The sequence below is a fragment of the Chlorocebus sabaeus genome, chromosome 10, assembly GCF_047675955.1.
Source record: "Chlorocebus sabaeus isolate Y175 chromosome 10, mChlSab1.0.hap1, whole genome shotgun sequence".
NCBI classification, from domain to species: Eukaryota; Metazoa; Chordata; class Mammalia; order Primates; family Cercopithecidae; genus Chlorocebus; species Chlorocebus sabaeus.
In genome coordinates this window covers 57,310,274-57,326,881 of record NC_132913.1, presented here as the reverse complement: position 1 = coordinate 57,326,881, position 16,608 = coordinate 57,310,274, and the positions used below count along the sequence as shown (strand labels likewise).

Here is a 16,608-nt window from a genome sequence, read left to right as displayed (position 1 = left end):
GAATCCTTTGTTAGTCCTCTTTCCCCCTCATTCTGCACACACTACCCAGGCCCACTTCTACCTGTTAAGTTCACAATTCACAAGGCTCTGCGGTACTTCAGATGTTCAACAGGCACCTTAAAATCAATACACCCAGACTAACCTGATTTACAGCCCAGCCCAGTTCCAATGTTAATTTCCTTTTATAATTCCTATTTGAGTGAATGACACCACCACCCATGCAAACATCCAAGGAAAAACTTGGGAGTCATCTCCCACAGCCTTGCCCTCCATATCCAATTGATTACCAATCCTATTGGTTCTGCCTCTTGTGATCCATCCTATTCTGGCCCACTCTGCTACTACATTGTTTTCCACCTAAATTGCTCAACAGAATGCTCACTCAGCTGTATGCCTTTTGGTTCACCCCTTCCAAACCGTCTAATCAATAAATCTGTTCACAATATCTCATAATTGATTGTTGAACCACTGAAGGAACAGGCATAGAAAGCCCTTCATGAGCTAGCCTATTTTCTTTTTCAGGTTTATTTCTTAACCTTCCTTCCTTTCTTTTCAAGTATTCCCCAAAGTGTCATGTCATCTCATGTCTTTGCAAGCTGTTCTCTCAGCCTAGAAAAGTATCATTTTGTCCTTCAGGCCAACTCAATTCATCTTTCAAGAGCCAGTTCATGTGCTGCTCTGTAAGGTTCTGATACCTCAGAAAGATCAGATTATCCCCTTACTTTATGCATTGTCTGTACCTTGTGCTATCTATTTCAATTTTAGCATCTCTTACAGAGTTTTGTAATTATTTTTCATGTTTTCCTCTCATTAGATGGTCAGATCTCCCTGAAGAAGACAATTGTGTCTTTACATTTTTGTACTACCTAGGCTAGCACAAGTGCTTGACATACAATAGGATTTTTAAAAGTAGGCTGAGCGTTATATATTTACAATTCTATGAAAAAATCATAAATATAAACATAAAATTCATCATGATTTTCTACTTTTCCCTCTCTGTCACAATGACACATTGGTTCAGTTACCAAGAAGCAAGCCAATTAATCAGCCCTACTTTCACTTCCCCAAAAGAGACTGACCTCTCAACTCTAACTACTAAAGCAGTGCTTGACCTACTTGCTCCTACCATCTTCTTCCCATGCTGGTTCCCATGCGACAACTCACTTGGGATAAATTCTATTTTCTGCAATATCTAATCAAATTCTTTACAACTGTGACAAGTCTAAAGTATTATAATGTGATTAATCACAAGACAGACACATCATCACTGAAGATGAGAAAACAACACTGAAAGACCAGTTTGTCCTTAAGAAAATCTAAGACTTAATTATAAGTACTCCTAGCTAGAACCAAAAAGTAAGGTTTAAGAAATCCTTCTACCTTTGTCAACATTAAGGTAAGACTATTAAAAAAAAAACTCTATAAAATATAACTCCAAATTTATTATATAATTGAGTTTCACATGATGTGTATGAATACCACACACACACACACACACACAGATACTATTATGCCAATTTTTATGACCTCAGGAATATCCACTTAAAGAAACTAAAATCAAAGTTATCAAAATATGTCTAAATCTTATCAAAAATGCTTTTGAAAGAGATGTTCCAGCACCATCCTAGAAACTGTGTATCTCTGTCAGTTATTTATTTTCTTTCTTTTTTGGAGATGGAGTCTCATACTGTTGCCCAAGATGGAGGACAATGGCACAATCTCAGCTCATTGTAACCTCCGACTCCCGGGTTCAAGCAATTCTCCTGCCTCAGCCTCCCAAGTAGCTGGGATTACAGGCTCCTGCCACCATGCCCAGCTAATTTTTTGTATTTTTAGTAGAGATGGGGTTTCACGATGTTACCCAGGATGGTCTCCATCTCCTGACTTCGTGATCTACCCACCTCCAGCCCTCTGTCAGTTATTTCTAAACATGCAAGAAATCTAAAACTGGTAGGTTATTTCTTACTATACTCATACTGATCATTAAGATATAAAGACATTAAAGAGTTATTCTGAAGACTTCCTGCCAGGTGTGGTGGCTCACACCTGTAATCCCAGCACTTTGGGAGGCCAAGGGGGGTGGATCATGAGGTCAGGAGATCGAGACCAACATGGTGAAACCCCATCTCTACTGAAAAATACAAACCCCATAACTACTAAAAATACAAAAATTAGCCAGGTGTAGTTGCAGGTGCCTGTAATTCCAGCTACTCAGGAGGCTGAGGCAGGAGAATCACTTGAACCTGGGAGACAGAGGTTGCAGTAAGCCAAGACCATGCCACTGGACTCCAGCCTAGGTGACAGAGCAAGACATCTCAGAAACAAAACAAACAGAACAAAACAAAACAAAACAAAACAAAAATTAGCTGGGTGTGGTGGTGGGCGCCCATAATCCCAGCTACTTTAGAGGCTGAGGCAGGAGAATTGCTTGAACCCAGGAGACAGAGGTTGCTGTGAGCCGATATGGTGCCACTGCACTCCAGCCTGGGCAACAGAGTGAGACTCCGTCTCAAAAAAACAAAAAGACTTTGATAAATATGGTTCTATCTTAAATTGTACCACTGTTAAAATGCACTTAAGGTAAATTTAACTGGGTCTGCATTCAAGATTTCAGTCTTACCAGTCTAGTCATCAATAGTTAAATCACTGTCAATGAAAAAAAACTCAGTCAGGTAAGGTGACACATACCTGTAGTCCCAGCTACTCAGAAGGCTGAGGTGGGAGGATTATTTGAGCCCAGGAGTCTGAGGCCAGCATAGGTAACAAAGGAAGACCCTGTCCCTTAAAAAAAAAAAAAAAAAAAATCTCAACTAGCCAAATGATTCTCTGAAATATCATAGAGGTAGAAAAAAAAAAAATCTCCCTTTCTCTGCAACTGAATAATTAAAGTGAAGAAATGGTTCTGACCTATTTATCCTAAGGTGAATTGTAATAGGTGTGAGTATAGACCTCTCACAGCAAAGCCAGCTTCCACTGGTTCCTCTGTACGTTCCTGAGAAATCAGCCATGAAGAGACGGGAGAGAGCTCCTTAAATGAGGTCTGGGAACAGGTCCAAGAAGAAGGGAATATCTGTAGATCTGGTTCCCAAGAGACAGAAGGTTGATGTCATGGATGACAGGAGCTGACTCCTCTCTCCCTATCCCATTCCTAAGCACTCCAGGCAAGGCAGGGCAGAGAATCAAGTGGCAGTTATGGTAGAATTTTAAAGGGTTAAAAGACAAGTTTAATAATCATTATTATATATAATAACATTATGTAAGATACTTTAGCTCATATATCTAACACCATTTGATCATTACATTAACTATGATGGATATATCAGATAGTCAGTATAAGTACCATCATCCTCACTTCCACAATGAGGTAAAAAGTTAGGTTAGTTTCCTGAAGTCCAACAGATAACAAATACACTAGAATCCACATCTTCAAACTCCAACCTGGTGTTCTTTCCAGCACTGTATGCTATGTTTTCACACGTCAACAAGGACACATGGGAGTTTGGCAATAGAGTGGGGAAGTGTTGCTTCCTTTGGAGAGGTTTTTTCTGCCATGTGAGGAAGGGAAGACAGTGAAAAAAAAGGCTGTCTTTAGTACTTTCATAATTTCCATGCTGTGTTCCTCTCCTGCCTCCCAGAGTTCCTATGTCTCCACTCCCAGGCGCACTATGACATCATTCTCTGGTTACCTCAAGTATCCACAAGTATTATTATTAGCTTCAACAAATTGTTCACCTTCTACTTTAAGGTTTCAGTGACTAGAAGCCTCCCCTTTTCCCTTTCTGACAGAGCTTAGGATGATAAGAGGCAGGGAGAGGTACAATTCTGTTTCTGCTATAGGTAGCCCTAGGAAGGGGAAGAGAGAGGTCAGTTCTTAGGACTCCTAATTTCCCCTTTATTAAAGAGGCACATTCCACGAATCCAGGTCTTATTTATGCACCTCATCTAAAATGGGGGTAGGGTTTGTCCCATCTAACTGCAGAAGAAAGAAGCTGCCTTGCCCTAAGCCAAGTAAGATCTGAAGACCCCTATGCCCTGATAGTGAAAACTACTATCTATGGTACTTAGTTCTTAGAATGCCCAAATTATAAATATAGAAAGGCCTGGCTACTTAAGTCACAAATCATGGGACTTTCAGAAAGACCTTAAAGAAAAGTTAAAGCCACTCTTCTAACTTAAATTTTCATGCCACATTCTTAAACCTCTGCAAATTAACAATGTATTTTGTTCTCAACAGACAAACTTTATCATGTGGATAAATCTCATTCCGTCCTCCTAATCTCATCTCTGAAGAGGTCAAAAGAATGTTTGTCAAGTCCCTTAAAAAAAAATGCAATGGACTGAATGTTTATGTCCCACCAAAATTCATACGTTAAAGTCCTAACCCCAAGGTTAGTATAAGGAGGTGGGCCTTTGAGAAGTGATTAGGTCATGAGGAAGCCCTCATGAATGGGATTAGTGCTCTCATGAAAGAGATCCCAGAGAGATCTCTTGCCACTTCCACCACGTGAGGTTACAGTGAGAAGACAGCTATGTATGAGGAAGCAAGCAGGTCCTCACCAGACACCAAATCTGCTGGAGCCTTGATCTTAGACTTCCCAGCCTCCAGATCTGTGAGAAACACATTTCTGTTGTATATAAGCCACGCAGTCTATGGTATATTGTTATAGACTAAGACAAAAATTGAGCTAAAAATTGTTATCTTGCTCCTTCTCCTTATCCACACACCCCCTAATTTGACAATTATAGTGTTGAAATAGGAGAAATATTAATGTTGAGATTTACAATCTATAGAAACTAGAATATATATTATAAAATTGAATTCTTACAACAATCCTCTGATTGGATATTAATGAGGAACAGAATCTCACTCTCTAGTTTACATTATGCTGCCTTTTAATATCACCATCCTTTAAAAGGCTTACCAAAATCCTCACCTATCTCAAAAAGTACTCTTTATCTCTGAAAGTGTTTAAGCAGAGGACAAATGATTGCAATAGTAGGTACAAGATGCCTGAGCTAGATAACATTTAGACTAGGTGATTTCCTAAGTAACTTTTAGCTCAAAGATTCTGATTCTATTTATCATGTGACTTCATTGACAGCCTCTATTTTTTATTTATGCACTACTTAAAATGAAGAGCAAAATAAAATATAAAACAAAATACCAAAATCTTCTGAATTTGGAAGATGTATCAAAAGAAAAGAACAACAAAAACTCCAAGCCTTGATTTAGTCTATAGTATATGACTATAGATAAAGTATAATTCTAAAAGTTCCTAGAGTATAACTCCTAGTCCAGCTATTTGCCTTTTGTGCTTAATGTCAATGATGTTAATTAACAGTGGGAAAAAGCTCCAGATTGGAGCTTTACATGTAAGAGTTAACAACCATGAACATCTGTCAGGACACAGATCATCCAGTCTAATACACTAATTTTACAGATGAGGAAACTGAAGCCAAAAACATAAAATGTCTTGCCTAAGCACATGCCTATGACTCCTAGTTTGCTGTTGTCTATTCCACCACATATGCATCTTTCATGTTGGCCCTAAATACATACCAACTGGCTCTTCAGAACATAAAACATTCCCAAATACCACAAAATCAGCTTTTAGCCATCAAATCTTATCAATAACTAGTCTCAGCAATTTACACATTTTTGTATTAATTTATACCTTTTGACCATTATAATAATTTGAAGGCCAAATTTCCATCCTTTTTATGGTAACAAAAATTGAACAAAATTGTTATTCAGTCTGCTTGCAGAAATTGATATTTTTACATTTGAAAAAGGCTTTCATAAACCACCAATGTAAAAATTTTACTACTAAATGTGAAATAATAAGGCCAGGCTACTTCAAAGTAATTTTAGGCCAGGCATAGTGGTTCATGCCTATAATCCCAGCACTTTGGGAGGCCAAGGTGGGAGGACTGCTTAAGGCCAAAACCTTGAGACCAGCCTCATAAACATAGCAAGACCCCATCGCTACAAAGAAATATATTTAAAAATTAGTTGGGCATGACGGTGTGTGTCTGCTGTCCTAGCTACTCGGGAGGCTGAGGTGGGAGGACTGCTTGAGCCCAGGAGTTCGAGGCTGCAGTGAACTATGATTGTGTCACTGCACTCCAGCCTGAGGGACAAAGGGGAGACCCTGTTTCTCAAAAATAAAGAGTAATTTTGTTAAAACTCATTACTTGTTTAACAATATCCTTATGCTGCCTAACTGTAGGGAGAAATTAATGTCAAAATAATTTTCTATAATTTTTTTTTTTGAGACAGCATCTTGCTCTATCGCCCAGTCTGTAGTGCAATGGCACAATCATGGCTCACTGCAGCCTCCACCTTCTGGGCTTAAGTGATCCTCCCACCTCTGTCTCCTGAGTAGCTGGGACCACAGGCTCACGCCACCACACCCAGCTAATTTTTTTTTTCTTTTTAGAGATGACGTTCTCCCTATGTTGTCCAGGCTGTTAACAACTTCTGGACTCAAGTGATCCTCCCCACCTCAGCTTCCCAAAATGTTAGGATCAAAGGAGTGAGCCATCGCACCTGGCTAATTTTCTGTAATTTTAAATTCACCAAAAATTCACTCTTTCTCTGAGAAAGTAGAACTATTTTAAGTTGCCTACACAGATCTAAGCTGGGTTGCTTGCTATGAATAGCAAATTCTGGTAGAAATTATTTACTGCAGTGACTATGCATAATTTCTTGATCAGATCATAGATTACATCAAAATTAAGTCAGAACTTCCCAAATGAAAATATCAAGCTAAGGGTTTGCCTTATCCTCTCTTGACTACCGTTTCATTTTTAATCTCTCTATAAAATCATGGAATCCATTTGAGACATGAACTGTGGTTTCTTAGTTAAATGACAGTAATAAGCAGAAAAATTCTCAGACAGACCCAAAGACAGGAAAAAACATTTACCTACAAATAATTTTTATATTATGCTCCAATATTAATAATCTATCAAATTGGCATTGCCAATGGTTTCAACAATTTCTACTTGAGAAATACACTGAGAATATCATGCCAAAAAAGTGTCAAAAGCATGTGAACTTCACTAGAATTTATGGAGTGTCATATTTACTTTCAAATCACTTGAATGAAGAAATTAATACAGTAAGCTTAATATTTTTCTTAATAAAAAGTTATGCCTTTAATTTTCACATCTGCTTTTTCCAACATATGTTGCTAACCAAGTTGGTGGTACTTACTATATACATCAATTTGTAACAAAAACTCTAAACCTCACTTACCTTTCAAAGTCTTGTTCAAATGCCTTGTCCACCAAAAGCTTCACTGATTCCAGCAGATAGATATGATCCCAAACCTCTAAATTCCCTAGAACTTCTAAGTAACTTTTCAATGGGGGAATCAGTGAAGTTTTTGGTGGACATGGCATTTGAACAAATCTCATCTGCTGAATACAAGTCCAGCAGATGAGAACCAGTCTCTAGAACCAGTATCATGTGCTGAATACAAAGTCCTAAATGCCTGATCTTCCCTGGTGGGTAAGGAGGAGGGCTAGAACTCTGACCTGGGAATCAGCAGCTATGCTGTATGTGAGAGCTAACACACATGGCTCACAGCAAGAGCAAGGGGAACCAGCCAGCAAACTGGCAAGGAATAAAGGAGAACTAACTGGTATCCAGGGCAGAAGGACTCAGGACTAGGACTTGCAAAAATGTCTGAAAAGATGGCTCAGAACAAAGGATTTATGGTGAAAGGCTGATAAAAGAAAATAGACAAGATAAATAGGAGAGTTAGCACAGAAGGGCCTGGAAAGATCCCAAGGCAACGTTGTACAGTAGAGTGTCTTTGACTAAACCAATGGGTGAAAGGTCTTAAAAGTTCTGCATCCTTTGGGACACTTAAGGGCAGGAGATATGTCTTATATAACTGAATTTAGAGTCAGAAGAGCTGGGCTCAAGTGCAAGCTCTGACATTTTCCAGCTGTGTGACTTGGCAAGGCAATCACTCTGAACTTCAGATTCCTTTTCTATGAAAAAGAGATAACACCTATTTCACATGGTTGTTCTAAAGATTAAATAATTTATGTGAAAGAACTTTACAAACTTTAAAACTACAAATGTAGGATATTATTAAAATACCATAGTATGCTGCTATGTGAGCTAATTTGAGTAGCTTTTTACTATGGAAAATTTCCCACACACATATTTTTAGGACTGACGTTTTGCTCTGATTGACACTGGTTAACTACCCTCAACTATTTAAAAATGTCTGAAGATGTAGTTGAATGGCATTGTTCCATTTCAATTTTATTTCTCACTAGAGATTTGGCCATTAATATTTTCTGCTTTCATTGTTGTAGAAAGAACAATCTTCTTCTCTTCTCCCCCACTGAGTGTATGTGTGTGTGTCCATAATTATATACCAGGCATGATGCAATCCTTTCTAGACAAAATTTATTAGAAGTTTTCCTGACTAGACAAATTTTCAGTTTCATCAAGAAGTCGTAACAGAACAGTATTTCAAAAGTGTGATATTCTTAGAATGAAAAAGTTCCCTTATCATTTGCTTAATCAGTGAGGCATTTTCTCACTCTCCTCAAAAACATTATGGAAGAAAAAAACATTAAAAGTGAGATTTTCAAAAAGTAATAAAGAGCAATCAACGGGAAAAGGAAAATATGAATACAAGAAGATTTTTCCCTAGAAAAAAGATTTTTTTTTTTTTTATAATACCACTGAAGTTGCACTGGAAGATCAAAAAAATGAGATATTTGCACTGAGATCCCATGAATCATCATCCATTTGAGTCCTGGTGTACAATTTAAGTTTGAATTTTATTTGAATAAATAACAAATGCTAAGTTCATACACTTGTAAGATAGTGGGATTTTGTATATATACAACATATTCTATCTATATGACTTACAGGCTGCTTTTATTAATATTAGGATAAATAAGTAATTGAACAATAAATTATACAAAAACTAAGAAACATATTAACTTATATTTAGGATAAATTGTATCATGACTTTGTCTATACTGGCACAGTGTAATTTCTTATTTAGTAAAGGGAAAAATAAGCAAAAATCTGAAAGTAACTATAAATTTAACAATTTAAATTACAAAATTTACTCTGGTAATTGAAGTGATTACCACCAGCATTTTATTACTATTTTCAGGAATCTGGATAAATTCATTATTTACAAGCCTCTAGATAAGTTTAAGTGCCTCAGAGAAAAAAAATTAAGTAGATTTTTAAAAACAGAAAATCATTCACTAAAGTAAACACTTTGTAACACAATGGTTTCTGGAATATTACCAGCCAATGCCAAACATCAATTAATAACAAATTAACAAGAAGGAATAATTTATATAACTAAAATGATTATTATATCTATTAATTCAAACAGATTAGAAACTAAAACTCCCATGTATCAACAACTACCTTTGAAACATACTAGTAAAGCACTGAACAGAAATAGGGTTTAGATGAATGCATAGAGGGGTCAATTTTTACTAATACTTGGTTAAAAAATAAAAATAATAACCTCCAAAATCTTAAGTTCTAGGAATAAAGTGACAATCCAAAAGAAAAGATCAAATTCTAATGCAATTTATAAGACTTTAAAGATAACCAAGTTAAAATTTCACATACGTTTGCTTTTATGTTAGAAATTTTAAAGTGCTTTTGATCATCCCTCTGCTTTGAAATCAATTCAAAATTACATATTTTTTGAAATAACATATTTTTGTTAAAACACCAACATGTATTGATAATTTTTAATATTCTTTTTAGTATTTTAATACTCATTTTTCAAAAAACTATATTATGTGTTTTAAACAAGTTTTATTTCCTACACCAATCACATTAGGTAATATTTCAACTCCAGTGATCTGGGGCCAATAATCAGAGCTATATGGTGACATTCAATAATAACATTCCTAGTATTCACCTTAATTCCCTAAACAATGACTAAAAAATGATAGCATCAAAGCCATGCTTATGAAAAATCTACCTTAAATTACAAGTTACACTTTTCTCAAATATATCCTTACAAACAAGATTGCAGAATTATGCTCATTTTATAACATAAAGTATATATATAAATAAAAGCAAACATCTGTAATTTCAATTCATTTTAATATGCACATCAAAATATAGCACAAATATCTTCATTAATAGCAATAATATAAATCTGTGGGCAACATATATTGTCTTTATAAAAATATTTTCTTAATTCAATGTAAAAATTATTTAAGAGAATTAAAGTTTAAGGACAATTTTTTATAGCTGAGAATAATACAGTGCTTAAATTTTGAAACAGTACAAACCTCGTCACTTAGCATCACATTTATCTGCTAGGTAATCATAATCTAGAAAGAGCTAAATATTCATATGATTCTTCCAAGTACAAGATTAACCATTTAAAGTATATATCACTATCTATGTAGATCATATATAACATAGACAGAATTTGAAATACACCAAAATGTCACTTTACCTATCAATGCTTCCAAAAATGACAGAATTTTTTTTTAAATTTAGTACTATTTAGTACTTACTTAAACAAGACCTTTTGCCAGCTGTGCTTGCACCACCTGAACACAAATTGCCTCCTCGATGAATCAATTCAAGTTCTAAATTGGTTCTGTAAGTAAAACATTATAATATATCTCAGTCACTAAACTGAAGAGTCTTTACTAATTTGCTTTACTGACATGTCTGAATCAACCTAAAAAATAAAGTTCTTCAACTTTTGCAAAAGCAGTTTTTATGTTGTATCAATAATAATCATATTTATCTGATATTAAGAAATAAAAAGGGAACAATTTATCCATCCTTACTTATATGTTCATATTTATACCTGCAAAAAATTGGACACATCATGGCGTAATTGTTGCAAAGTCCCAACTCTTGGCACATACTAAAAACTAGGCCTTAAGAAAAAAAAACCTGCAACATATTTCATAAACCTTCATAAGAATATGAAGAAAGAATTTGTACTCCAACATCAGCCACTGTGTAGGTGGTTATTGCCATATAAAACACAAGGGCATACCAATTTTTCTATCAGAGAAATGGTTATCATTCATTAGAGGTTAGATGGTATCTGGAAATCAGTATTAAGAAACAAAATCACTAATATCGAAATGGCTAAGAACAACACATATAATTTAACAGCAGTCTCTCTTATGGACTTCTAAAACTAGTTTCATTAAAATACACTGTGTAACTATTGATATGGCTAACCATCAATATTGTTCATACACCTGAAATTGCAAGGTATTTAGCAATTATTAGCTTACAAAATAGCAATAATCAATAAATCAACATTTCAAAAATCAAAATCTAAGGATTTATTCAAAAACAGTAGCAGTAAAATAACCAATTATGCCAAAATAGATGACAACTCTGAGAAAGAATTTAAATTGTATTTTTCTTCAACAGTATTAATACACTTAGACATACCTTTATTTTCTACAACCAAAACTGAATAGACTAGTTTATATCCAAGATATGCATTTAACCCTAATAGTGAGATACTGTCCCACTTAAAAAAAAAAAAAAAAGAGAAAAAGCAGTTTCAAGCTTACTCTTTGCAAGTGAATTCATGAAAGACTATTATCCTATTTTATTTAAAACAAAACATTTTGCACTAGTTTGGTTGTATTTTGAACACAGAATGTTTTGAGATTATATTTCCATGTATTTACTTATAAATGCAAATTGTTAAAAATATTAATATTCCTAAGTCTGTACATTTGCCACCCATTTCTAAAGGAATCCTCTCTACTCAGGGTGGGAGAAAAAGCAATTTAACACTGATAATGTTCCAGCTCAGAGCTCCATCTGGTTGCTGCTGATAAGGGCATCTGTGTGACAAGGGAATTTTCCACCCTTCAGGCGATTTGCATTGCTCACTGAACTTCTAAAAACCTACCAGCAAGGAAGCAGGGACAGGGATTTCATACTAGTGGACAGAAAGCGAGCGGAGACCAGCATGTGTTCCTTCATCAAGGGAATATAAATGAGATCAATACATTTTGTTTTCACAAATCTTCTGTTGCCTAATCTGTAGAAAAAAATTAATGGCTATATTCTCTTATAAAAACTAAGATTTCCTAGATACTACTTTTAAGAGAGCTAACCAGAAACACAAACAATACTTACAAATGAATGTTAAAACCAGAATGTCAACATTTCACCATATTTGCAAAAATATTCATTAAAATTAAATATAAGAACAATTCTGTTTTCTCAATCCCCAAATATAAAGGATGACAAACATGTTACTAAGAATTTCATTGCAAAGAATACTGGAAAAAAAAACTAGTAAAATCTAATTAATTATTCCAGATTATGACTGGAAGATCTCCTATGCAATATTCTTTCTGAATTAAAAATAAAAAAACTACCTATCCAAAGGATTAATGTGTAATAATATCTACAATTTTACATTTCTTAACATTTTTTTTTGAGAGATGAGGTCTTGCTGTGTTTCCCAGGGTGTATTTGAACTCCTGTGCTCAAGCAATCCTCCTGCCTCAGCCTCCAAGTAGCCAGGAATAGGCACACACCACTGCATCCAGCAATATCTAGGATTTTAAAAATCAATATGGCTCTAAATATCAACTTTTATTTCATTTATGTGAAAATTGGTCCTTTGAGACATGCTAAAGAACACACAAATGGGTCATATGTCCCATGTCCACATTTCCTCAACTGCTGAAATTCACACAGCAGTATTATGTTTCTTCCCTCCTCAATGAATGATGTAAAACTAAAGATATGCTGGGAGTGGTAATTTTCTGAGCTTTCTGCTGTGAAAGAAAAGCAGACTCTTTTCTGTATTTTCTAACACAAATACATTCAAATTAGTTTGGAAGAAAAAGGAGAAAATCTCCACATCTGAAATAATGATGAGAAAGACTGTTCAAAGCCTACCCTAGTGGCCACCTAGATATGCATATTAAAAACCCCTCTAACTATGCTCCAGCTTCTTTTTGCATGACCAAAGTATGCTGTCCTCTCAACCCCCCATTCAACACTAACTTCTATTTTAGACCATAATTTGAAAAGCAAATGTGTGTACACACACTACACACCCCACACTCTCAAACACACGTTGGTTTGGTGAAAAAGGCAAAGCTTCTGGAAAGAGATCTAGGTTCAAGGCCTGAGTAGACCACTTAGTAGTTGAGTAAGTTACTCAATTTCTCAGGGAAAAAAAAAAAAAACAATATCTTCATCCATACCACAGCCTACATTATACAAGAGGCAATTCAAGTTTTAACTTCTCCAGAAAGCTTTCCGGGGACAGGAAAGAAGGCCTTACGCATATTTCATATTTCAATTTGCTCATCTTTCCTTCAGAAGTTCTACAGTACTTTCTCTATATGACATTTTTAAAAACAAATTATATTCTGTTATATAGATTGATGTTATATTAGTTCCATCTCCCCAACTAAATTGTAAATTCCTGGAGAACAGGGATTATTTCATATATAGCTTCTAAATCCCCAATGGTACCTGGCAAGATGCTTAAAAAAAAAAAGTGTGTGTGGGGGGGTGGGGGGGAATGACATCTTTTTTTTGATATGTAACCAACTATAAGATTCTCTTTAGCCCCTGCAGTTTATTTTCTTTCTTTTCCTAACTCTTCCATTCCCTTAAACCCAGTAGTGACCCCCGTCCAAGCCCCCAAAAAAGGATTGTTTTAGGAAATAATTTTCTGTTTTTTAAAAGGATTCATAATTTGGTATTTAGCAAGTATCCCTTTTATTTTGAACATAATTAGTTTACAAAGTAACTAACCTATGAAGGTACATTGACTCTATTGAGTAACCACGATTTAAAGATGTCTCTCCACCTACATTGCAGTTACTTACGTTTCATTTTCTTTCCATTTTTCTCTATACAAACCACCTGCTACTCACCAATACCTTTTGATTATATGAAATTTGAGTCCAAAATCCTTGGAAAAATCAGTTACTGAAATTCATGTCATTCATTGTTTCAAGAACAAGATAATGAATTGGTATTAAAAAAAGAAAACTTTCTTCCCCCAAATTAGCTTTCCATTATCTGTTTAGATGACTGACATTTGCAATAGAATGAAAATTTTGGAAATACATTAAAACTTGAATGTAATAATTTTGATTAATTTTTAAATTATTTTAAATTTGAATGGATTTTCCAACAGTTTCTTCTCTGATACCCTCAGAAAATTCTCCAAGGCTTCACCATGCAAATAAAATTTAAAAACAAAAGACATGTACTGTCTTACAAAAAAACCCAAAAAACAAAAAACTCCAAAACTCACCAGAAACACTTTGCTTCTAAATATCCAAAATTCAAACTCTCTGAAGAGCAAACAAAATTACTTATTCAGCAGGGAGAAATTCAGCTCTAAGAAATGAGGGTTGTATTCTACTCACATTACTAATACTAAATACAAATAAACGTGCAAATTCTAATGAATTATACCTTTTAAAATCACTACATTTAATTCAAAACTTAATTCAAAGTAAGTTTATTGTTAAATATTTTAAATGTTTAAATATTGCTAAATATTTTAATGTTCACCTTTTAGGAATAAATGTTATATGTTATATGTTATGCATAAATAAGTTATATGTTACGCATAAAAGGCCTGGTTTCCTGTTTTGAGAAAATTACAACCTATTTAAATAGAATACAATATACTTTTTTCCTTCAATACATGTAAATTTCTGAGTCAATTTGTTTCTCTTATATTTTTTTTTAGACAGGGTTTTGCTCTGTTGCCCAAGTTGAAGTGCAGTGGCTCGATCACAGCTCACTATAGCCTTGACCTCCCATCTCTTGTAGCTCAAGTAATCAACCCATCTCAGCCTCCCAAGTAACTGGGACTACAGATGTGTGCCACCAAACCTAGCTAATTTTTTTTTTTATTTATTTTTCATACAGATAGGGTTTTACTATGTTGTCCAGGCTGGTCTCAAACTCCTCCTGGTCTCAAGCAATCCTCCTTGGTCTCTCAAAGTGCTGAGATTATGGTGTGAGCCACCATGCCCAGCCTTTGTTTTCTTTGTAATGACTAAGTAAAACTTAGAGAAGGAATGTTGCCTCACTGGAAGAGCTTTGCAATATTTTGGGGAATTCCAAGCAAAGGATAATAAAGTTTTAAAGTGTTATATACACTCATTTTCAGAATTACTGTTTTGCTGCTTTAGAGCTTATCATTAAGTTTCAGAAAAGGATGGGGGAAGTATATTTTCTCTGTTTCTCTGTCTACACCTTAGTAAAGTATTTGACATCTGTTCCTGCTTCTCTAAAAAATAGAGAAACCAAAATGTCTTGATCCAGAAGGTCTGCCATTATCATTGCAAGCTTTTTTCTCTAATTTACTTATAAACTTAAACCAAGAAATGAGGATCTAAAACTTCCACTAAATTATATTTAAATCAAATTATTTGATTTATCACACTATGGGAAAATTCCAAGTACAGACTATTCCCATTCAATAAAGATTTTCTTAAAAGGTCAACTCTAATAAAATTAAAGGCATAAATACATGAGCAACATAAATGTGTGTAGGTCTGTGATCACGTATGTATATAAATATGTATAGCAGAACTGAGTTGATCCATATTCAACCCAATCGCCTACAATGTTATAATCACAGTATCATATGGAAGTTCTGTAAAACCTTGGCACCCTGGCAAAGTTAAATTATATTCAGTTTTGTTTTCACATAAAGTATGTTTTATTGCAAGAATGTAGTAACTAGTAACTCTCCAGAAACAAGATACCAAATTGTTATGTCTTCCCCAAAAACATTCTAGATAAACAAGAGGCTAGGAATATACAAACTACAAAGTTACTTTCCAATCCATTAGATCCTTTTACATCAACCCATGTCCAGTATTTGCATTCTCAGACCAACTAATGCTCCTTATCTTGAGCTCTAATTTGCTTGCTGCAATTTTTCTAAGTCTGGTTCCACTTCTCCTGGGTTCCAAAGGCTATGTATAGTTCATTTACTCTTTCGTTACCCTCTGTTCCAGGAGTGGGCCAGAGAGAATAGCCATGATTAACTATATACATAATACAACTTATAAAAGCTAAACATAGGAAAGGAAAAACAAAGGTAGCAAATTGAAAAAAACACTAAACCTTGACTCAAGAGATCCTACTCTGCCACTAACTTGCTGTATGACTTCAAGTCACATTATCTCTCTAAATCTTACCTATTACAATACTTAGATAAAACATGAAGTATGCTTCCAGAGATATTCAAGGATGTACAGAGTCAGTTTTGGCAGAATGCATTTACAAGTTCTTAGTTGTGTCTGCTTCTCCTCTATTTACTTCTTTTATGGTTCTGCATTTTCACTCAAGTTTTCCAAAATTCCCATTTAGAACTACTGCTTCTGTATTGCATACAATTAGACTAATCCTTCATAATCTGAAAGATGAGAAACATTTACTTCTAACAGCTTTCTTGAGCCCCTTACTCACTACAAATTGAGGTTTAGAACATGCCTGATCCCTTGCTTCCTCTCCCTTATCTGATTTTTCTAAACTCCTGTCTTTTAGGCTATCGCTAGATCTTTCCAGTTTCCATTTAAAACAAAGTTCTTCTACTC

The 16,608-nt window shown here is 34.8% G+C and overlaps 1 protein-coding gene across 3 annotated transcripts in view; it reads right to left on the bottom strand.

Annotated features, from left to right (window-relative positions):
• UBR3 (ubiquitin protein ligase E3 component n-recognin 3) overlaps nucleotides 1-16,608 on the bottom strand; it is a 268,897-nt gene that overhangs the window by 67,966 nt on the left and 184,323 nt on the right. For all 3 annotated transcript variants that reach the window (XM_038001943.2, XM_007965316.3, XM_038001944.2), the window contains exon 30: nucleotides 10,540-10,625. In XM_038001943.2, the coding sequence (XP_037857871.1) occupies nucleotides 10,540-10,625 (86 nt within the window). The remainder of the gene's footprint in view (nucleotides 1-10,539; nucleotides 10,626-16,608) is intronic.